General features: G+C 43.9%; 1 protein-coding gene across 3 annotated transcripts in view; it reads right to left on the bottom strand.

The window, feature by feature from the left end:
* EDNRA (endothelin receptor type A) overlaps nucleotides 1-23598 on the bottom strand; it is a 124251-nt gene extending 100653 nt beyond the window's left edge. The window contains exons 1-2 of one of the 3 annotated variants that reach the window (XM_029603315.1): nucleotides 23376-23598; nucleotides 19880-20346 (exon numbers count right to left, since the gene is read on the bottom strand). In XM_029603315.1, the coding sequence (XP_029459175.1) occupies nucleotides 19880-20278 (399 nt within the window). In that variant the 5' untranslated portion in view covers nucleotides 20279-20346; nucleotides 23376-23598. Of the gene's footprint in view, nucleotides 1-11543; nucleotides 11618-19879; nucleotides 20347-23219; nucleotides 23356-23375 lie in introns of those variants that run through there. The other 2 variants (XM_029603395.1, XM_029603474.1) reach the window with 2 other exon arrangements.
* Between the last annotated feature and the right edge of the window lie 1423 nt (nucleotides 23599-25021).

The following is a 25021-nucleotide window of genomic DNA, read 5'->3' as shown; positions in this document are numbered from 1 at the left end:
GCAGTTTTGGGCTGGGGGGAGGGCTGAGGAGGAGAGAGGAAAGGGATTGATTGAGAGAACATTGTACAAATCTCATCTTTGTGTGGGTCTCCTCACTTTGAAGGCCATCAAATCTTCACAAGAGTGTACTGTTATGTTCGTTCGTCTCACTCTACATGTAAAAATGGCCCCTAACCCCTACACTACTACCTAAACCTCACCTCGAGTTACTAGGTGGGCCTCCTCTAGTAGCATAAATAGAGGTTCTTTCTCTCTCTCTTTCTCTCTCTCTCTCTCTCTCTCTTTGTAGAAGAATGCAATTATGTAGGTATTACAGCAGCAAGTTAATGCACTTTGTGATAATACCTATGTGAAGTGCTATGATAGCGCACATTCTGTTGATTAGTAAATTACCATAAAACATGCCCCTTTTTCTACCGCATGCCATATTTACAGCAATTTGATAAATCTATGCCTTAATGTGCACTAAGTAGGGTTATCATGGTCAAGATAACTTTGATTCATTTGTCTATATAAATATGATAATTGGAATGCTAATAAGCAATGAGGTGATTGGGCATTCTCCTGGTATATACTGAAAGTGCAAAAAGCGGTGCGGTATTTATCATATGATATTTAATAAGTTGGTAAAAATCTCACCACCTGGAGGGTTAAAATAAATGTAAGCCTTCCCGGGGAAAAAACAAAGGCCTCAGCATTGTCTGGACTAGTTGCCAACTATGCATGCAGTGGTGACTGTGCCCCTGAAAGAAAGGCTGACAAATAAATAAGTTAAAAAGAAACTAATCACTGTGTTACTCAGCATTCACTCATAAATACCACAAGGTTCTTAAAGCTTCAAATGTTTGTTTTTTTAAATTAAACATCTTATTAGTCTCTCTCCCCAGCAACAGGGCCCTAGGAGAAACGGGTTTGTCAGATCTTGGAAGCTGAGCAGGAGCAGGCCTGGCAGGTATTTGGGCATTGGATAAAAGACCACCAGAGAAGAGCAGGGTGCCGTGGGCTGCAGAAGGCAATAGCAAAGCACTGCAGTTTCCTGGCAGGAATGTCACGGTCATTGTGCAGGGGACCTTGGTTGCCAACGTCTGTCAGCAGGCAAGGTATTTATCACAGCCAGCAGAGGTTGATACCAATTATTACAAAAGCTGGTGGGTAAGGGGTGGGGGAGGAACTAGCTAGTGTGTGCTCCTCTACCTAGCATGGGAGAGAACCAAAGAGGAAGGCAATGAAAACTGGCTTGGATAAAGAAAGATATCCTACAAGTGCTCACTCTTCCACGGCTGGCATCTGGGATTTACCCTTAGCAGGGTAAATCCCGGAATAGCTGGGTAGGCTGGATGTGCCAGCTGGTCTTTTCCTGCTCTTCCCTTCTGTATCCCTCTCCTCTGTGTCCTCCTCGCAAAGAGAGGGAGGGGATTTCACTGCGGGTTGAGACCGGGCTATCTCAGTCCTGCGTTCGTTCTGAATAGGGGGGAAGCTTTATCGCAAGGCCTTTGAGGATTGTATTAACAGTCACGTCGAGATCGAGTTCTTCATACTGGAGGTGATGTTCCAATAAAAAAATACCCTTCCCTTAAAATCCAGCTTCTTCAGGTGTGACAGTTTGGCAGGAAATACATTTCTTGGGACTTTAAACCATATTTTCATAAGCACACTTTCTCAGGGTCCCCGCTATGTTACTTTGCCTCAGGTTCTCCAAGTGAACGAGATACTCCTTGCACGAGATATCCAATGCGCTAATCCTGAGGTGTTCAAACCGGGCCTTGGGGTTCCCCAGCCAGTCAGATTTTCAGGATATCTCTAATGAATATGCATGAGATCTATCTGCATGCACTACCTCTTATGTACGCAAATATTTCTCATGCATATTCATTAGGGATATCCTGAAAACGACTGTCTGGGGGGAGAGGCACCAAGGACTAGTTTGAGCACCCTGCTCTAATCTGCATAAACTCCTCTCCTCCTTATTTCTCCTTGATGCTCAATATTAGGCAATATTTCCTTTTGTCTCTCTTTGGTGGTACTAGATGGGCACACTTTCCTTTTTCCTTTTGCAATAATGATCAGCAACTGGGATATATCCTTAGCAGTGTAGACCAGAATAACTCGATGAGACTGTTGATCTTAATGTAATGTCATCTACTACTATTACTACTACTTATCACTTCTATATGTAGCCCCTCTTCTGGTACTATCTGGGAAGGCAAAGTCACACTCAGTCCCGAGGCCAAGTCCTTGCTCAATCCTAGCAGCTCTGAGGTGTGGATTCTTTGATAGGGGGAGATGGTATACCTCCAGAGCCCAAGGTGTAGTGGTGAATCTCTCTTCTGTGAGAGTTACTCTCAGTCTGCATCGAGTAGGTGGATTTGGGTGCCACAAATAACCATTCTGGACTCTCTGGATGGGTGCTCCAACTTAAAAATCTTTACTGCTGTAGATCTTCAACAGAACTCATCCAAGATCCAGAGTTGCTCTCTATCTATGATTGTGTCCCGAAATGGTCTCATCCTCCAGGGCTTAGATTGGTAAGTATCCCAGGTGGACTGGGGTCTCCTAGGTATAGCTGAACCTCTTCCTAAACAATACCTCAGGTCCAGACAAAATTAAGATTCCCTAAACTCCCAATCCTCTTCTTTCTTCCCAGGACAGAGGCTCACACACACACACAAACACACATACACAGGCTCTCACATACACTTTCTCTCTCTCATGCACAGGTTCTCTCTCTCTCATATACACACACCCCTGCCCATGCTCACATACACACATCCACCTACCCAAGCTCTTTCACCAACATACATACATAGGCTCACTCTTTCTCATACACACACACCCATGCTGAAACAAATACACTCTCTCTCATGCACGGGTTCTCTCCCTCCCCCCACACAGGCTTTCATGCTCTCATATGCCCTCACATTCACAATCTCAGGGCTTCCCCCTCTTTTTGGGCCTCGACACGATGGGTTCCACTGTGAGCCTTTCTTCAGACTGTGGCGGGATGAGTGCCACCGTGACCCTACCAAGCCTTTCTTTGGGTCATGGCGGGATGGACTCTGCAGTGGCCACTCTTTTTTTCTTTGGCTGCCGGCAGGCAGGGGTGGGTGATATGAGCAGAAGCTGAAGAGAGGTCAATCCGCCCCTGGTTTTGTGGTTGCCAAGATTGTAATATGTCTCTCCTGAATTGTATGTTTCTGGTCATGGACTGTTGAAAACTTAGGGTGGCTCTGTTGTGCGAGATAAATGAGTGTTACTGTTGCACATGTGGAGTAGCACTGTATACATTAAGGAGGAGTAGTAGTATCCCATTCCTTATCCCTCTACCCTGCCTGCAGTAGGTTAGTCTGCAGAGTCAGTCCTGAGCTGCTAGGCATCCAGCTCTTTAAGGCAGTAGTTCTCAACCCAGTCCTCCTGGCACACCTAGCCAGTCAAATTTTCAGGATATCCTTTAAGAATATGCATGAGAGAGATTTGCATGCATTCCACTGTATGCAAATTTACCTTATGCATATTCATTGTGGATATCCTGAAAACCTGACAGGCTAGGTGTGCCCTGAGAACAGGGTTGAGAACCTGTGCTGTAAGAAGCGGAGTGGGGACTGAAGCTTATTAAACAGCTGACGTGGGGTGCCTGTGAAAGGATTATTCCTCCTTGATGGGCACTGCTGCTGATAAAGCAATGGTGGTAAAGCAAAGTGTGTAACACTGATGAGATGTTTTATTCTTGCTTTTTAAATTTCTGCCTACACGTGCACAGTCTTTAATTCCTGTATAACATTACATTTAACTTTATTCCAATTACAACAGTATTTTTTTCCCACTAGGAAAGATTTCAACATTTCTTTTTTCTTTTCTTTTTTTTTGTAATTATTCCTGTGGAGTTGAGCCAGGTAAGGTATTTCTGAGGTGGTGTGGTGTCTGCTGCAGCATAGGCAGGTGCTTTTAACTTCTCGCCCTTGGTTTGAGCTGACATCATGGCCTGGAGGCAGGGCCGGTGCATCCATTAGGTGAACTTCGGCAGTCGACAAGGGCACTGAGCCGTAGGGGGCGCCAAAGAGCAGCCACCTGGTGCCGCAAGCGGGGCCTATCCCGCTCGCGGCAAAGAGAAATAGAGACGCCGAAACAGGTAGGGGGGCGCGACCGGTGAGGGAGGGGGGGGGTGTGTGACAGCGCAAGGGTCGCCTAGGGCGCCCAATACCCTTGCACCGGCTCTGTCTGGAGGGTAATTTTCAAAGTCATATCTGCGGGCAAAACGGTCCCTCTGCCAAGGGAACTGGCAGGTTGTGAAAGTGCCCGCTTACTATGTGAGTAATGTTAGGCACGCATGTCTCGCACGCGCTTAAGTTGATCCGGGCTGAGTGGAGGCGTTCCCAGGAGTCAAGGTGGAGAGGGGTTTGGACTTATGGAAATTTTTGAGGACATTGACACTCAGACACACTTTTGGATTTTCAAAAGTACGTGCGTAAATGTCCTGCACAGAATGATCAGGCGGAGCTGTGCTCAGGTAGATCTGGTGGGATAATTCTCAAAGCAAGTGCGTGCACGTGAATTCGCTTGGAAAACGGGTGTAACGTATGCACGTGTTGGCTTTCTTATGTGGGCTGCTACAAAACTATCCCAAGGGAGGGTCATTTTGAAAGCGTTTCACGCACTATAAAAACCTCCGATACATTTATGTGCATATGTCACACACGTAAGTTACCCGAACATTCCTGGGGACAGAGCTGGGGGCGGGGGGGATGGGCTTACATGCATATGGTAACATTTTAAAAAGTATGAATGCAAGTTTTCATGGAATTTTTGTGTGGACATTTTCGCAAGTGGATAGTTTTCGAAGCAGACGTTTGCGGCTAAGCCCTCTTTGAAGGCTGGCGTAACTTTAGCGTGTGGTTTTGCTGACTTTCTTATGCGGGCTGTTTGAAAATTGCATCCAAAATGTATTACGCTATTCTGAGGGTGGGGGGGGGGAAGAGCAAGCAGCCTAAAAATCCATAGCAAAGTAGTACATGATGGCGGAAAGAACCATCTGGCCCATTCAGTCCACCCAGTTATTCTATCCGCATTGCTAAAGATACCTCCCAGTTGCCAGCCAAACCATGTGACCACCCGCAAAATCTCTTCTTATCCAGGGCAGTCTTTTTTTTTTTTTTTTTACTTATCTTCCTCCTCTGTACTCCACTGACTTGTAAAGGAGATTTATTTGCTTTCCACAAGTTGCACAGGATCTACCAATTTCAAGCTTTCCTTTTAAGGTAAGATGTGATTATTTGTGTTTGCCAAAGTCATCCACCGTCTGTCTCCCAGAGGTCTGAATCTGGGTGAATCGAGCTCTGTGTCACTATTACCATACATGCAGATGAATGCAAGATGAATCAAACTTCTTGCAGGCAGAAGCCCATGAATCATCCCTAAGGTTATCAGCTGCCAAAGAGGACTAGAACCCATGGGAGGAGGCAGTAAAGCCTTATCTAGGGAGGCCAGGAGAAAACCCCTTCGGTCATTTACACTTTGCTGCTCAGATAAAGGAGTGCTCAGATAGAAAGAGGGGGGAACCTCTGTGCTCATTGCTAGCGCGGGCTGCAAGGCCACAGGCTGAAACAATTACAGTGTCGTAGGAGTTAAGCTTGATGGGAATGTGCATGGCAGCTGCAGCCGGACAGAAAATGATTGCCTTCCTCACATGCACTTGTATGCCCTTTTAATCTTCTATATCTATCCCTATCCTGTCTATACACTGAGAGAGAGAGATTATGTGCTACTTTAGCACGATGGTGTGAAATGATGTCACGTAGTGCTGTGTATACAATTATAGCCAGGAGGAATGAGGGATCTATACACCGAGTTTTCATCACCACTCAGGGCTGTGATAACTGAACTGGATTTTTGCATCAATGGCTGCGTGACAAGCTACTGACAACTAGCAATCAGAGCAATAGGGCAATCTAAACATCCTCTGAAGGAGGAAGACATTAAAAAGCGGAGTCATAAGATCATTAATGCATCCTCTGGGTAATTTAGTGATTTACAGAGTGTGAGATTCTCCAAGAGCCAGCTCTGCTTGGTAAGAAATGCCATGCAAGCTTCATTAACGCAAAGGGCTGGGGAGGAACTGTGAGCCGTTTTGTTAGCAGAGGCACAAAGTGGAGCAGAAGGTTGCCAGATGTTTCCCCTGAAACAAATATACTTTGAGTAATGTTTACATGTCATGTAATAGTAAACAGGTCCTAATGGATGAAAATGATCCCTTGACTTTTCCACATTTAATTAATGGAAATTAATACAGAAACATAGCAACATAATAAATGACGGCAGTAAAAGGACCAAATGGTCCATCCAGTCTGCCCAGTCAGCTTATGGTAATATCTGCTGCGCCTTGCAGCTCTCCCCCATGCTTATCAGTTTCCCATACCGTAAAATCAGGGCCCTCATTTGTTGCTGTCTAAATCCAATTCTCCGTTATGCCCTGCCGTTGAAGCAGAGAGCAATGATTGAGTTGCATCAACAGTATCAAGGCTTGTTGGTTAAGGGTAGTAACCGCCGCATCAGCAAGTCACCCCCCATACTTGTTTCCCCAGACCTTAAAAGTCGGGGCCCTCAAAACAAATTCCATACAACTGCTCCCAGCAGTTTCCCTCCTTGCCAGCTTCTTTTGTGCTACCATAGAGCGGTGGTCTAGAGATTGGCTTCTCTCTCTCGCTGATGTCAGGGCCACATCATCCTCTGGACTGGCAAAAAGATGGCTACTTTCAAAGCCATATCATTTTTTAAATAGTGATTCTCTAAGGCACTTTACGGACAGGCTACACAATTATTATTCCGTTAGTACTCGTATGGGGTGGTCTGTTGCTTATAGCAATGGGCTAGGGGCCGAGGATCTAGGGGTCAAATCCTGCTTCTCCTACTGACACAGGACACCCGTGACCCAGGCAAGTTTCTTTATTTCCTGTTGCTTCAGTTACATTAGAGTGTACTTTGGGGCACCATATAAAAGCCTAAATAAATAACTTTTTAGGTGGGCTTGAAATTATTTTTCCTGCTTTTTTTTTTTCTGTGTCCAAACAAGGCAGAGCACAGGAGGAGCATGCACTTCGATGTACACGCATTGCCTGGCAGCAGGTATAACTGCTTGCAGCATAATGGCACAACCTGGGAATTTTCAAAAAGGACTTATAACTTGTACCCACAGATTTTAGCCGTACACAGAATGCTGAAAATTCTGCACCCTGAGCACAAGAAATATTTTTTTTTAATTCCTATAGATATATTTCAATATAATTTTAAGAATCAATTCTTCACTTCTCAAGTACTTGTGGTGCAGGAAGGCTTACATAGAAACAGCCTGTTTATTCCAAGAAGTAACTAAATCTCATAAGCACACATTCTTGTGTGATAGGCTTAAGACTGTATATTGTTGCATAATTTTTCATATGCCCGCCCACAGTTTACTACTTATTAAAAAGAAAATTAAAAATGCGCGCACAGGCCACTCTCTTGGGCGCGCGATTCAGGAGGGTGGCCTATGCAAATTAGGGCCCGCGGTTAAAGGAGGCGCTAGGGACACTAGCGCATCCCTAGCGCCTCCTTTTTGACAGGAGCGGCGGCTGTCAGCGGGTTTGACAGCCAATGCTCAATTTTGCCGGCGTCGGTTCTCAAACCCGCTGACAGCCATGGGTTCGGAAAATGGAGGCCGGCATAATTGAGCGTCCATCTTCCGACCTGCGGGCCGTGGGCCAATTTTTAAATCTTTCTTTTAAATTTTTACTTTTTTTTTTACTTTTGGGGCCTCCGACAATATCGCCATGATATTAAGTCGGAGGGTTCACAGAAAAGCAGTTTTTACTGCTTTTCTGTGCACTTCCCCGGCGCCGGAAGAAATTAACGCCTACCTTTCTGTATCGCGCAGGAATAACTAATAGGGCCATCAACATGCATTTGCATGTTGCGGGTGCTATTAGTTTCGGGGGGGTTGGACGCGCGTTTTCAATGCGCTATCACCCCTTACTGAATAAAGGGTAAAGTTAGCGCTTTGAAAACTCGCGTCCAAATGCGGGTTACTGTATCGGCCTGTATGTTACTTGAAATGGACCAATTAGCTCTGATGGTACTGTTAATGAATAGGCGTGTGCATTCATTTAAAACAAATGGCCTATCCATGATGAATATACCATATTTGTTTGATTTGTTTGCCCCCGAAAAACTATGAGCAAATGTCACGAATAAAACATATGTCATTCGTTTATGTTTCCTCATTGAAAAGCATTGGCTGCATTAAAGCAATAGACTCTGAGGCTGGGCAGGTCATGTGGGAGTTTCCATAGCAACCAGCCCTCATGCCTATGACTTGTGTGTGAGGTCACAGGAGAACCGGGATCTGTTGTCAAGGAAACCAGACTGACAAAGCAAGGGAACATATCAGAGGGAAGTATTTTTCTAAATCAGCGAATCACTGAACTTTCCATCCTTTGTATTGCAATCCCTGAATGTTTCAGCTTGCAGTTGGATTCTATCTCTCACTCCTGGAGGATAAATTCTGCTTTGCTGTTGTCTCAGAATTCTGTATTACTATAGACTTCTGTATCAACAATGCTTTGGTTCAAGATTAGAAACATTCCATCTGTTCTGATCCTGTTAGCTGTTAGCTGCTTTCACACTGTGTTAATCTGCACATGTTTATCATTTTTTTTTTCAGTATCTTACTGCTGTCACTGCTACTGACTTAGAGGAAGGTTAGTGTTCTCCAGCATTCCGTTACCAAACACCACCACTGGGTTATGATCCCATGATCTCCCTTGCCTGCTTCGCTTCAAAGAGGTATTGAGGCAAAGCAAGGCGGGAGGTCAGTGGGATCATACCTCAGTGATGGTGTTTGGTAAACACCACTGGGGCATGACTCCACTGAGATCCTCTGCTTCTACAGAGATGGCTGAGGGGGGATATGATAGAGGTCTTTAAGATCATGAGAGGTCTTGAACGAGTAGATGTGAATTGGTTATTTACACTTTCAAATAATAGAAGGACTAGGGGGCATTCCATGAAGTTAGCAAATTCTTGTTCACTCAACGCACAATAAAGCTCTGGAATTTGTTGCCAGATGATGTGGTTAGTGCAGTTAGTGTAACTGGGTTCAAGAAAGGTTTGGATAAGTTCTTGGAGGAGAAGTCCATTAACGGCTATTAATCAAATTTACTTAGGGAATAGACACTGCTATTAATTGCATCAGTAGCATGGGATCTTCTTAGTGTTTGGGTAATTGCCAAGTTCTTGTGCCCTGATTTGGCCTCTGTTGGAAACAGGATGCTGGGCTTGATGGACCCTTGGTCTGACCCTGCATGGCAATTTCTTCTGTTTCCTAAGAATAACTTATCCTTTATTAGCTTGGCTTACTCCAGTCCTAACCACTGAGGCCTGTCACTTACAGCTACAGCATGCCATGTTCCAACCATTACCAATGAGTCTGTCACAGCAGCTAAGGCATGCCATGTTCCAAACATTAACACTGAGGCTGTCCATTACAGATATGGCATGTCTTGTTCCAACCATTAACAATGAGGCTTGTCACGCCTACGGCATGCTATTTTCTAACCCTAACCACTAAGCCTGTCACTTACAGCTATGCAAGCCATGTTCAAATCATTACCACTGAGGCTCTAGCCATAGATTGTATTACAAACTTACTGAAACACCCCTCAGGATTTTAAGACCATTCTTCATCTATGGTATTCACCTTCTTACCATGTCTTGCTCTTGCCATGGCTATCCATTCTTTTGCACGCTTTTGGCACTGCTTCATGAACCATAACAGTTCCTCTATACTGAGCATTTGGGTACCTGCCTATTACCTAGCTATGACATGTGTGGCTTACTCTGGGACACAAACATATCCTACTAGACTGGTGGTGCAGCCATGCTTTGACAGGAAGGGTCATTTGCCCTCTCTATGGTTGCCTGCGTGCTCCAATGGAATGACTTGTGTCTCCTATGCCCCTCATCATACACCATCAGATCCTTGTGCCGCTCAGCCTTGCTGCCATGCACAGATTTTACACCTTTATATCAACTTCTTTCGGCCTGTATTTTCCTGGCATACGCCAGCTCTTACACTTTGAGGACTTCTTGCCAATCTGGGGTGCTGCTGTGCATCTCTCCCTTGCTTTTGAATTCTTTATCTTGATACCACTCTTTCTGATTCTTGGTCCCTTTATCTGTACCTTGGGATTTTTTTCTGCTACATTTTCTCCTTTATTCCCTCTTCATGTTGCCATAGGGTCCTGATGCCACTTTGCCTCTCATGCTGCCATCAACTGTTCATGACATTATTGTTGGGTAACCATCCTCGTTCTAAACCTTGAGGTGTTCATCCTCCTCTTACTGCTTCTTAGCTTCACTTACATTGCATTAGAGAACTCCTGTCAGTTTCCGTAATCCTCATACCCCTTTGCAGAGACTTAGGCTACTTTATGCCACTTTTTTGATGCCATTTGGCCATTTTCTAAAGCACCTTGCAGCTCTTTTCCCCTTTTGATGATTTCTTCTCCCAAGTTTCATTACAATTGATATAAAATTCACTATTCTAGAGCCTATTATAAACTGTAATAATTCTCCCATATGTTTTAATGGAAAACGAATGAAACTAATGAAATACATAAACAAATTTTTTTTTCGTTTTTAAACTAATGAAACGAATATGGGTCCCAATGAAACGCATGAACAAACTGAAACAACATTTTTTTGGTCTGCACATCCCTATTAATGAATAGTTAGAACACTGCCTAAAACACTTCTGCTCACCTTCTCACCCAATGAAATGGGGACATCTCACACCAATCCTCAGAGCACTCTGTAGTCTCCCCCACTTGTTCGAAGTCCAGTTTAAAATTACACCCTCTCCCCCTTTGTTTTCTAACTTCTTTATGAACTGGCTCCTGCCTACCTCTCTGACTTTATTTCTAGTCATCATATTCCCCCATTCCTTCCACTTTTTCAACGCCTGTCTTCTCTCTGTGCCAACCCACAGTCTAACCACAGCTAGTAGCAGATCTTTCTCTATAGATTCAAATTCTGTCTGAAGTATGCTGACAGTGTCTTTACTTCACCAACCCTTTGGGGCACTGCGCTATGCATAATGCTATAAAAATCTTATTGTTATTACTTTAAAAATATTTTTAGCACTGTGAAAGTAGGTTTTCTATTTCACAATTTTCTTTCTGGTTTTTTTAAGTTTTATATTACTTACGTTCTTCAGAATACCATATCCTTGTTTCCTACCTCTACTAATTATCATATTCTTAGGTCTTCTTGCAAATTACACTTTTACATTTGTTGAGGATAAATGATCTAATAAAAGGCATCACAACCTAATGAGATTGCAGTTTTCTCTAGGAGAGGTCCCATTATCAGAGCTCTGCCCTGCACATCTCATCAATGTCTGGGTTTCATAGCCAATCAAAGAAACACTTCCATTCCAGTGCTTTTAAAGTTCTCGGAAAGACAGTGTTAAGTAAAAGCATTACTTTTTATTTCAGCCTTTAACATTCAATGCATACCTCATCACCATAGATAAAGCAATACTTTATCCTTTTCTCTACTCGAATACACATCCCTGAGTTACAGAAGCTGGCTGAAAAGGAAAACAGAAAAATTAAACTGCGCCTAAGCGCCTCATTCCAACATCCCCCTCTATCTAGCAGCACTGGGTCTTATTTTGGAAAGGTTGGATGGCAAAGCTATGTTTATTTATTTTTTTTTAAATCACACAGTTTCTGTGTCTTTAATGAAGGAAATATTCCCGTACCAATCCCCTTGTCTAGGCTTCTAGTTTTGTTTTTTTTAATTTGTAATCAAAGCTACCCTCTGAAATGCATGAACGTACGTGAAGACACGTTGATTATTCTGCTCCTTGCTGCTAGGGAATAAGACTTCTGGCCATGAACTCCTTGTTCAGGGGTATGCATTTCTTTACCAATCCCTCTTATTTTAGGTACTGGGGATGTGTGCGAATTAGTGTTAATATAGACTTTTGGCAGACTGAAAAAATCTGGTTGCAATGCAAACAATTCTCAGGTGGTATTGTGGTGGTGATGGGGTGTAGGGTGGACATGGCAGGATTATTTTGATCTGTGGTGTTGGCCCTTTTTTGCTACTCTTTAGCAGCTTGTTTCAAATAGCCTTGTCCCTTAAGTTCAGAGGAAGGACATCTCAGCCTGTGGCCTGGGTGTGTGCACTGGGGATTATTAGTGGGGAAGGTATCTGGGCTGGGACCACCCTTTTCCTTGCCTTTGGCTTTACTGCTGGAATGCACTGAAATTACAACGGCATTTCCCAGATAGCCAGAAAGATCAAATGCAGAGAGTCAAAACATCCTGCTGCTGTTCTTACCCGTACTTTTAAAAAAGGAGCAAAGAGAGAGGGAGAACGAGAAACAAAATGCACAACAACATTGCAGTTATTTTATCTACTATGGCGTCTCAATCAACAAAAAGAAACGGTGCCGTGGAATAATGTTACCAGTTATTGCAAGGTGGTGAGAACCCAGAATGATAATGACCGCAGGGAGACTAGCTTAGAAAACCAGCAGACCAAAGAATGATTTTAGACAGCAAATGCACAAATTAAATACAGCTTTATCTATATGTAAATTATATTCTGTTTCAGTGAAATGCATCACCAAACTGATTCCACTGTAACATGGAAGATTAAGTGCAGGTGTGTGTGTAAAACGAATTACCAATCTCTGTTTAACCTTTGGTGCTTGTGGGTCTTACTGATGACGGGGAACGCTTGCTCTGATAGCAACTGATAGCTGGTGCAGGGGTAGGCAACTCCGGTCCTGGAGTGCCACAAACAGGTCTGGTTTTCAGGAAATCCACAATGATTATGCATGAGATATAATTGCATGCAGTAGACGCAGTGCGTGCAAATCTGTCTCATGAATATTCATTATGGAAATGCATGAGAGCAGCTGGTGGTGTCCCATCACCTTCGGGCCGATACAGTAAAAATCGCGCTCTCCTGTGCGTGCGATACAGTAATTTAATTTATTTAAATTAGGGCCGGCGGTAAAAAGAGGCGCTAGGGACACTAGCGCGTCCCTAGCGCCTCTTTTCGGACAGTAGCGGCGGCTGTCAGCGGGTTTGACAGCCGACGCTCAATTTTGCTGGTGTTGGTTCTCGAGCCCGCTGACAGCCACGGGTTCGGAAACCGGACGCCGGCAAAATTGAGCGTCCGGTTTTCAACCTGCGAGCCACGGGTCTATTTCAAATTTTTTTTTCTTTTTTTTTACTTTTTTTAACTTTTGGGACCTCCGACTTAATATTGCCATGACTACCTAATAGGGCCATCAACATGCATTTGCATGTTGTGGGCACTATTAGGTTCGGGGGAGGTTGGACGCGCGTTTTCGACGCGCTATTACCCCTTACTGAATAAGGGGTAAAGCTAGCCCGTCGAAAACATGCGTCCAACCCCCCCAAACCTTTGGGTAGGCGCTAATTTCTGAAAGTAAAATGTGCGGCTTGGCTCCCATTTTACTTATTGAATCACGCAGAAATAACTAATAGGGCCATCGACGTGCATTTGCATGTTGCAGGTGCTATTAGTTTTGGGGGGGGGGGGGGTTGGACGCTCGTTTTCGATGCACTATTACCCCTTACTGAATAAGAGGTATTGGCCTGCTAGTGTGCAGTTGAATTGAGTCATTAGGATCCCCCATGATAAAATGTATATATATTTTTTCATTTTTGTTGAGATATCAGTGTTTTAAAGTTTTCAAAAACTCCTTTTACTTGGTCAGGTGTACCATTTATAAATCTGAAATTATCTGTGGGTCCTCTGAGCTGATCCCTATTAAAATGCCATGCAGGCACCACACTGATATGTGCAAAGCACACTTGGCTGAAGACCGAATAGAGGTCCACGCGCTTGTTTCAAAGTTACCGTCCCTGAGATTCATTGAAACAGAATTTGAGTAGGGGTGCCTAATCTTTGCATACAGCTATACCTTCAGTTTGTGTTTCATCTCCCACTCTCGCCCCTTCTAGCCTTCCCATTCCCCTTGTCTCTCACTTATTCTCCAGCTTCCTGTTCCCTCTCTGTCTTTCACCCATTCCCTAGTCCCCTATTTCCACCTTCCTCTTTATTCACCTTATCATCATCTACCTTCTTGTGCCTCTCATCCCCTCACTAGCTCCTGCTTTTTCTGTCACTCATTCCCTCCCTGGCTTCCAGCCCATTCTTCTGTCTCTTACTCCCTACTCAGCTTTCTATTATCTCTCTCTCACCACCAATCCCATTTCCACTCTCTCTCACCTCCTTCACAGACCCATCTCTTTCCTCTCATACCCTTCACAGCACCCCAATCTCCGTTCCACTGCCTTTCACCCTCTCTCCAGTCCTCCAGGCCATTCTCACCACCTTTTAATCTCTTCCCACCCTTTTTTGCTTCTTCTCTTACCCCTATCTCATGCTCTCACTCATCCTCCCCCCCAGCCACTAGTAGCCATCCAATTGCCAAGTTCTCACTGCCCCTCACATCATGACTCAGATCTCTGTTCTTTACCATTGACAAGTCCCTGCTCTGCCCCCCAACTCTATGCCAGCATTCCAGCTCTTCCCTAAGAACATAAGAAATTGCCACACTGGGTCAGACCAAGGGTCCATCAAGCCCAGCATCCTGTTTCCAACAGTGGCCAATCCAGGTTACAAGTATGTGGCAAGACCCAAACACTAAGTAGATCCCATGATACCGAAGCTAGTAATAGCAGTCAACTTTATCCAAACCTTTTTTAAACTCAGCTACATAACTGCACTAACCACATCCTTTGGCAACAAATTCCAGAGTTTAATTGTGCATCGAGTGAAAAAGAATTTTCTGTGATTCATTTTAAATGTGCTACTTGCTAACTTCATGGAGTGCGCTCTAGTCCTTCTATTATCCTAAAGAGTAAATAACCGATTCATGTTTACCCTTTATCATTTTGGTTGCCCTTCTCTGTACCTTTTCCATTGCAATTATATCTTTTTTGAGATGCGGTGACCAGAATTGTACACAGTACTCAAGGTGCGGTCTCACCATGGAGCGATACAGAGGCATTATGACATTTTATGTTGTATTAACCATTCCCTTCCTAATAATTCCTAACACTCTGTTGGCTTTTTTGGGCTGCTGCAGCACACTGAACTGTCTGTCTCCATTACTCAAGTCCCTGCTCTCCCTTAGTCCCTGTTCTTCTTCTGTTCTCCACCCTTGCTTCTGCTCTCTCCAAGCGCCCTGAATCTCATTTTTCTTTTGCTCTTGCCCCCAGTCCCCATACCCATTCTTCCCCTGATCTCCCACTCAGACCCTGACTCCCCCAGTCTTCTCCTTTCCCCCAGTCCCTGCCTCCCATTTTCCCCTGCTCTCCCCCTCAGTTCCATTTGTCCTCTGCTCTACAGCCCTCCCCCAATCAATTTATACTTTCCTTCTCCACCTCTGCTCCAACCGGCATCTCTAAGCTTAAACCCCGACACGTCTGTCCTCCTGCAGCCCCCACGGTGAAACGTCCCCCTCGGGGCTCGAACCACAGGGCTCTGTGTTTATGGAGTCCCACACAGTTCAGACATCTGCTGCTAGGACTGCATGAGGGCCTCACAGATCTGACGGCTGATATTTGAGCCATGTGGGGCTCCATACATACAGAGCCCTGTGCTTCAAACAGGGGCTGTTTCACCGTGGGGCTGCAGGAAGAAGGAAGTGCTGGTGTTTTAGTTGCAGCCCAGCTGGCTTAGAACTACAGGCTGACTCAGGTTGGGGCTGAAAGTGATCTTTTTTTTTAGGGGGGGGGGGAGGGTACTTGCCACTCCTAGCTGCCCCATAGTGATGCCCTTGCAACAAAGGTCTCGGAGGCATTTATTCCATTGCTCTGTATTTTAGCATTTTTGTGTGTGGACTGTAACTTTTGGAGGAGAATCCAGAAGTCTGAGCTAGATTCTTTTGTTTTCTTCCAATTTTTTTATTCTCTGTAAACTTTTTTTTTTTTTTGGGGGGGGGGGGGGGGGTTATGGATAGCATAGGTTGTGAAGAGTTCTCACCTGCTGACTGTGGATCTCACAGCAGAAGCTGCCCCTACCTGGAAGAATCCTAACCTGAGTCTGCAGCCAGTTTTTCTCCTCCACTGCAGTTCTGGAAGTTGGCCTCTTGCCTGCTTCGAGAAGCGCCCTGAAAGGAGGGGGTTACGTACACATGAAGGGTTGACAGCCCCTATGGATACTGTGCACATCAGACCCCTTTTAAAACTGAAATATGAATCAATCTACCCAGTGTGTCTTGAGTTTAAATTTTTCATGGCAAAATATATTTCCCCATAAAAGTGCAGACTGAGAGGAAGGAGCTGGTTTACTGTACTGCTACGATACCTCGTTCATATTTGAAATTATACTGTAAATTGGAATACTAGACATGGTCATAATGTTTTTTTATGTGCTTTAGTAGACATTTTTCTTTGTCATAATGTGTTGCATGCGTAAGGACCCCTAGGCGTCCTTACTAAACTTTGTTATCACTTTTATGTAGGACATATATCTGAAGTGGTGGTAGACGGTACTTTCAAGGTTGTCACTTGGATGGCTCTTGACCCAAATCCATCTGTCATGGAGAGGAAGATCTGTTGCTTCTTTATTGTCAGGAATGGAATTACAATGGATCTTTAGGCTTCAAATTGTTCAGACACAGGGGCCGAACCTTGAAATAGAGCGGGAAACCCTGTTATAATTCATTTGAGAGTCATTATGTCATTTCCCATTATTTGTTGACCTTAGTGGGGATTTTCCTTTTCTATTGAATGAAGGAAGTTCCTTCTTTATGACTGCTCTTCTCAGATCATGTGATCTCCCAATTGATGTTTTCACTTAAATAACTGTGATTGGGTAATAGCTGTGAAGTGGGTGGGGGACTGTTTTTGCTATTGCAGATATTTATTGGTCAATTTTATCATGTGACCCTAAGCTGCGGCCATTTTAATTCTATGTCTTTGCAGTACCGATAACTGCAGCATTGCGAGAGTGGAGCCTTTGAAGCAGGCAAGGGTCTTGCCAAATCACAGCTGTGTCTGGTGTTTGGAATTCTTGGGTGGTGGAATCCCTGTTTTGATATTGAGCTGCAGAATCTCGTAAATATAAATGATATATTTCTTTATACTCATATGTTAGATTTTGAAAAAAAAAAAGAATAAAGAAAAAAGTAAAGAGATAAAGAAGAAAGGACACTTTTGGATAGGTTTTGGGACAGAAGCACGTATTTTCAAAGAAATGGTGAGCTGGGCTCTGATTAAAAATCAGTGTTTTTTAGTGAAAGGATACTTTTATCATGAATGGAAAATATTACTATAATTTATGAATGCTTGCCACCATTTCAGGAAGATTTCTTCATCATTTACTTATTTTTGAATCCATGGTGCGATTATCAGTTTTACTAGTAGATAGTAAGTGCACCCCTTTGGGAAATCGTCAGAAAAGACTAGGGACAAGGGCTTATGGGACTTGGGTGATCCTCAGTGAGTCACAGGGCACTCTCAATAATGGGGCTAAGTCTCTGATAGTACTGTGTCTTTCGCTTTTTTCCCCCCGGTTGGCGTGTTCTCCATACGGGTGGAAGGGTAAACTTCCTAGCACTGGATGTTAACTGTTGTCTCTTCTGAGAGCAAATAAAGAAACTGGATACTGATCCAACATAACCTTTTTCTGAAGAAATAGCTGAAACATGAAAATATGGCACCTTTTTTTTTTTTTAAGTATATTTGCTCTGATAGCAGCTGATTGTTTGTGCAGGGGTAGGCAACTCTGTTCCTGGAGTGCCACAAGCAGGTCTGGTTTTTAGGAAATCCACAATGAAGTATTTTCACAGCTCAAGACAAGTTACAGTAGGTATTTCCCTGAACCCAGTGGATTTATAATCTAAATTTGTACCTGAGGCAATAGAGGGTGAAGTGACTTACCCAAGGTAAGAAGGAGCATCAGCAGGATTTGAATCCTAGCTTCTTTAGTGCTCAGCCTGCTACACCTCCGCTTGCTACAAGGCCCTGCTCTCAGGTAATATTTCTAAAGCAATTAACAAATGAGTATGTAGGTAGATGGGAAGGGGGATTAGGGGATTATTCTGATGTATAGATAGCAGAAAAAGACCAATGGAAGGCGTGTATGCAAATCTATCTTATGCATATTCATTGTAGAAATCCTGAAAGCCCAACTGGCTGGATTGGGAGCCTCGTGTTTAGAGATATATCCCTCATTCCCACCAGAATGTTCCTCCAAGATAGTTGGCCATCCTAGTTATGCCACAAAAGAATATGAAGGTAAATGAATTATTCATCCTCACTTTGTGCTAAAATCTTTCAAGACAAAACTGAGTAACCTCTAGGAGGGAGGTGCATGCGCTGGCACCTGCTGAAGAGGCACTATGCTATTAAAATATAGACTTTCAGGTTGTAAGGCGGTAGCCAGTGACTGCCAAAGGAGGCACAGTTAAAACGCACAGTAAGAAAAATTGCAACACACACACCCAAAAAAAAAAATCACATTGGGAAGACCTTCCATTTAACATGGGATTTGACATCAAGAGAAGTTGTTTTCCTTTGGCAGAGGAGTTCTACCTCCCTGTTGAACCTCTCAGACAGCCACGCATGCAACCCCAGAGAAGTTGCACAATGGGTGCAGCAGGGCATTAGGGAACATTTCGGGATATGTAGCACCCAGAGTTACAGAGAAGATAACCATCGAACAATAAGTTATTTGCTCCTCTGCAAAGGCGTTGTCTCACTACATTGTGATACTGTATGCTCTTACCTTGGATTAAAGGCTTCCCTAACTCCCTTCTTACTGAAGTTATAGGAGTTTTATATGAACACAGTGATCTGAGTTTCTACCATGAATAAATCATGGGGTGGAACAATCCACTCTGTTGATATCTTAGAAAAAACATTAGGACACAAATTAATGAATATCTGCATTGTAGAGAATATCTTCTACATATTCATCAAGCAAAACTATTCAAGCTATAATGACTTAATAGCCGTTTCCTGGTTTGCACATGGTTGGATAAGGTTAAAATATTCTTCCTGTCATTTCCCTGCACTCCATTTTTCCTTTTCTTTTAAAAGCAAAGTAGGTTCATTTATCAAACAAACTTTCTCAGCCACAGGGTTAATAATTTCTGCACAATAGTCACGGGAGTAATTACATTCTGTTAGTGACTGTATTGACCACATGGAGGTTGCAATGGCCTGTTGTTAATGCTTGGTAGGATTAAGGGGACAAGCTCTACGAAAGGATCATATAACTGTGTCTTTAATGGATGATAAAATCCTGCTGTTGCATATACCTAATGCTGCTTGGTACGGTGAGAGAAATAAAACCGATCATTCGTGCGTAAATATTTCAGCAAATGAGGCCCTAAGCTACATAAGCAATCTGCTGGGTTGTAAAGGCAACTGTAATGTTCTAAGGAAAAACAAGCCTGTGGAAGAGAATTCCTCGCTTTCTCTGGCTTTGGGCTTATTCAGTTGCATATCACAGCAGCATTTGCCAAGCTGTTCCTAGAAGCATAGAGGGTATGTTGACAGATAAGGGCTGTAAGCCACACCTAGTCTGCCCAGTTTGCCTTCTTTTGCAATGCTGTAGACCACTGCTTCTTCACAATGAGGGATCCTCAGTGCTTGTCCCAGTTTCCTTGAATTATATTACACTTTTGGCCTTCACCAGCAACTCTGGGAGGTTATTCCACGCTTCTGCCTCTCCTTCCAGAACCTGTTCTCTTTGAGCCTCACATCAGTACAAGCAATAAAATAACACGTTCCCAGAATGTTTTAGCGCTTTAGAAAGAATTTTACCTGTATTTGACATGGCTTCTTACCTTATAGACGTTGATGGGGATATCGATGACTATATAGATAAGATCTCCCAGTGCCAGGCTTGCTATCAGTGCATTAGGGCCATTCCGCATACACTTGTTCTGATAAATTATTCTCAGCAGAGTTGCATTCCCAATCATTCCGACAAGGAAAATGGTGCACGATATCACTGTGTTAATATATTTGAAAACGTAATTAATTTGACTTCTTTGCGCACATAGGCTTCCATTCCTGTGTGCGGGTGAAATCCTGGATGGATGAAAGCTGGTTGCATTTCCACCGAAACTGGTGGAATTCTCTCTGCTGGCGCTCAAATTCGTATAATATCCCTCCAGTGTGCTGCCGAGAGTTAGTCCAACTAAAGCGAGGAGCAAAGAAAGCCTTAAGCCGAAGGCTTCCATTATGATGTTTTGAATAACAAAATAAAATACAATTTCTTGTTAATCAGTGTATTCTTTAAGTTCCACACCTGAAATAGCAGATAAAAAAAACAAATAAATGTGTATGTTATGTATGTGTATATATATATATATATATAACATTTATATAGGAGGATATATATATAGTATATGAAGATATATATACAGTAGAAAACATAGTAAATAATGGCAGAAAACAGCCAGCCCATGCAGTCTGCCCAATTATCTTGTCCATATGTGCATATGTAGGTATGTACACAGATATTTTTTGTTTTGTTTTATTATTTTTTCATTTCATTTGTTTGTTTTATTTCTGTAAAACAAATAAGAACAAATAAATAAAATCAAATAAAATCAAAACTAAAAAAATGTTGCATCCATAGCCAGTCCTCCCCCATTTCTGCTCCCTCCCCCTGGTCCATCTTACCCTCTTACTCTGAAGCTGAAAATTTCTTCCCGGGGCAAGAATGATCCAAGATTGTGCCTGCCCTGCTCCTATTGGCAATGGCATCTGCAGATTGAAGTCAGAGCCATGATTTTTGAGGTACAAAATGGCTCAGCATATCAGTTATAGTTAAAAAGTAATATTTCATAGGTAGTTAAAGACATAGATTCACAAGATTAGGGTCCCAATGCCCCTTTTCCCCATTCTGTGTGTACAGCCAAACCAGAATGAAAATAGAGCCCCAGATAAAGTAAGATATTTTGAAATCCTATTTCACTTAACTGTGTGACATTCTGTACATGAGGCCTGCTCTCTGCTGACACAGTCCAGAAGTAAATCTGACATAGATCCAGAACTTTTATGCAGCTGCATTTATTTGCTGCATAGTAGGGACTTATTCACTGGAAAACTTCAAATCAATCAATCTTGCCAATTAGGGATTTTTCTCTCATTGCCAAGCAAAGAAGCAAGTATTTGCAGTGAAAAGCAAACAATGCCTCACCTGTTCCAGCACTATTTGTTAGAGAAGCAGCACAGAGTAGGTAATTAAGCACCATTACTGACTGTGCCCCTGTGTCCACAAATGGCCATCACTGATCTAAACTGGCATGTTGGAAACCTATTAACCTAATGACAATTCCAGCAACTAAAAATCAAAATGCAAGCCAACATATATGACTGTATAAAAAGTTTGAATGAGGCCCCAGGGCTGTTTTAGCAGATGGCAAATATCCTACTAATTAATCATTCATTATGAAAAACAAACTTCCATGAAAAGTACAAGGATGTCCACAGAAAAAGTTTTGCTTTGATTCAAACAAAAATTTCACATATTTGTCCTTAAATAGCCATTTGTTCTGTGGATTTTCAGAAGTTTATGCCTGAAAATGCTGTTTTACATGTAAAAAAAATGAGTTTTATTGGTGTAAGTTGCACTTATCTTAATAAAATCAAATGTTCTGTGTGTAGAAAACGTATCCACCCAGACCTCCAGAAATGAACAGAAAGACTGCACATCCCTAGAAATGTGGAACAGAAAAATCCTCTGGCTTTCTGCGGCTTAGATGGAGGCGTTGCATGTGGAGGAATGCTTCAGTCCTTGATATAAAACCTCTCAGACAGTAAGTAGATAAGAACCTCAGACTACATTTGGAAACAAAGGGATGTGTTCTGGGCATTGGGTCTTTTGCCAAAGAGATTAGAGAAAGAACGACATGTCATTAAATAGAGGAAACTGAAATCCTAAATTGAAAAGTATAGTTATTTGAAGGTAGTTTTTGTTTTTTAATTTTTTTTGGAGGGGGAGGGGCGCTCACTTTCAATAAGGACTGGAGTTTTGTCTGCAGCGTGTACTTTCTCTAGTTGGCCAGAAAATATTAAATTAAAAAAAAAAGCACATTAACATGCCACTTTTTTTTTTTATAAGACAGGAGCAATTTTTGGATCAAAAACAATTGCCTCATCGGTGTTCATTAACCAAATCCATGTTCAGCCTGCAATTTGCATTTGAATAAAGAGAAGCTACGGAAAAGAATAATATTTAATTGAAGACGTGGGCACTGGCGCTGGGCTTGTCATAATCCCCCTGCACGTCCTGCTCGCTTCTCACGTCTTCTTTTCAGTACAAATGAATGGGGCAGAGCGAAATGGATTGGAAAGAGGGCGCGTTACAAAGTGGGATTTAACTGCTAGGGCACGTTACGCGCAGGCATTACTTTGCAGGAGAAGTCTGTGAAACTTATCACTAAGAGTTGTCATAGAAAGGAGCCCCCCCGCCTATACTCCAGAAACTATCGCACTATCCCCAAAGGCACAGTACGGGAGAAAAGCCACTCGCACTCATCGTACTCCGGTATCGCTCTCAGGTACTAAGGTATCGCAACCCCCTCAGATCACCGCTCGGGCAGGGAGCCGTGGGGTGGTGTCCTGCCCTACCCTCCATCAGCCCAAGGGCTGAAAGCCAAGCGAAAAGAGCTCAGAAACAGATCGGAAGCCGGAGACGACGTGAGAGAACTGGTGGGAGGTGGAGGATCCTACCCAACGCAACCCGATCTAAAGCAAGGCTTCTGCTTTTCAGCTCTTATCGGGGCGGCGGGAGCACGAAAAGGCAGGAGTGCGGGGTGAGAGGAGGGGTGGGTGCCCCGGAGGCATGTGTCCGATGGGAGTCCTAATCCTAGCCCAGACCCCAGCAAGGATCCTGCTCCAGAGCCTGCAGATTACGCCCCCCAAAAAAGGGTCTTTAAAGAACATTCTTGCACGACAGAGATTCGCTCCTAAAATAATTGCTTCATTTGAACGGAAGGAAGAGCAACGGATGCGCGCAGCCCGTCAGGGAGAAGCCTTGAACTTCCAAGAGGCTTTGCAGGTATCAGAATTAGTAAAGCACTGAAGATTTGGAGCCTCCTTTTATGCCCAGGAGACTTTCCGATTGAATCCACCCTGATCAAATAAACACAAACGTGCCAACTTGCAGCCTACCTTCCAGGCACCTTGCATGCTCTTATTTAATGTTATCTGTACCCCCGTCTAGTTTTCCTTCTGGTACTACCGCGCCTGGCTGATGACAGGGTCGCGCACGCAGAGCCCCGTCCCGGTTACGGAGGGAAGACAAAAAAAAAGCGGTGGGAACTTTACCCTGCTCCGTCGCGCCTTCGGGCTCCCGCCGTCGCCACCCTTCGGGTTGAAAAAGGCCCCCCCCCCGCACGTGACGAGCTGCAGCGGACGAGCGAAGCCCCCGGGTGCCTTCCCTGTTCACATCCTGCTCGCTGGCAGCCCCGGCTGCTCCCTCGCGCCGGAGTCTGAGCCTTTACCCAGACAGAGGGGGAGGGGAGCTTCCCAGTCCTCCTGTCTCACTCCGACTCCTGACTGGGTGGGATAGAGATTCTCCTCCTCCCCTGAGTTCCTGAAAGAGAAGAGTAAGCGCCCCCCCCCCCCCCCGCCGAAAACACACACACACACACACATGCACGCATCCCTCCCCAGGCATAGGGAACAATGAGATCATTTAACTATTTCCTGCCTGGCAGGCAGCACAGCACAGACCCGTGGCTTCCAGGTGACCTTTTCCAACACTGCCCCACACACAATTACAGAATCTTTTATTTCTGGACAATCCTTTCCTTTTTGTCCGCTCTACTATAGCCACCGAGCCCTGCAGAAGTTTGACATGGGAGAAGACAAGTGAGCAGCAATCCTGGAAAATCTTTATCTGATGGTTGTAAATGTCTCCTGCAGAACATTTGTGCTACTTCCAGCTTTATTGTGTCATGCTGACTGCATTTAGATAAGAGGAAGTCGCGTGTCCGTGTAATAAATAACACACACACACACCCAGCCAAATACTGAACTCCAATTAACAGAATGCTAGAAAACGCCCTGTCCGCGTGGGTGTGAAAAATGTATGTACGGTATATATTGATTAGTCATCCAAAGTGAGTGAATGCAAAGATTTACTTTATATATATATATATATATATATATATATATATATATATATATAATTGTTCCTATATGTGAAAAGCAGTATTTGCTTATTGTTTTGATCTGGCAATTTCCCCCTGCTCCTTTGGAATTCCGGCTCCATCAGAATCACCTCGTTTGGACTACAATAAACTTGAGCTTTCATTTGCAGCTACCCCACAGGGTGGGGGTGGGTGGGGGTTTCCTTTGGGTTATATCTCCTTCCCACCTCAGCTCAGCAGCATCACTCCTCGGCCAGGGCCAGGCGCAGGACTCTTTTTGGAACCCAGCTGGTGTGGAGCCCTTACCTCGGCCACTAGCTGATACCACTGAATGATGGCTCGAAGCCAGGGGTGGCTCATGCAATTACTGCCTGAGGCAAGGGATGAGATGGTGCTCCTCCCCCTCCCCCCCCCTTCAAAGGTGTGGTGCAGGTCAAATCAACTGCGGCCAAGATAAGAGGGGGAGGGGGGTCCCCCCCTTGAAGTCTGTCCTTTTTTTGGTGATTTGAAATGCTGGGGCAGCGGAGAGGCAGGGGCCAGGATTCCCAGAGAAGTGGCAGATAAAGTGTCAATGATACTATTTCTAGGAAGCTGACCACTCTGCCACACTCCCAGGAACTCTATTACCTATCTTCCCACCCTTCCCCAGCGTTTGCCCCTGGGGAAGTGAGAGCTGGGTAAATAGTGAGGGTCTGTGTATGACACACACTTTCTCAGGGCTAGTGCAAGGGCATTCGATGCCCTAAGCAAAACTTGCAGCCTTGCACCACCCCTCTCCCAGTCCTTACCACACACAATTAAAAATTATTCATTTATAGT

The sequence above is a fragment of the Rhinatrema bivittatum genome, chromosome 1 (assembly GCF_901001135.1).
Source record: "Rhinatrema bivittatum chromosome 1, aRhiBiv1.1, whole genome shotgun sequence".
In the NCBI taxonomy this organism is placed as follows: Eukaryota; Metazoa; Chordata; class Amphibia; order Gymnophiona; family Rhinatrematidae; genus Rhinatrema; species Rhinatrema bivittatum.
This window is presented reverse-complemented; position numbering and strand designations above follow the sequence as displayed.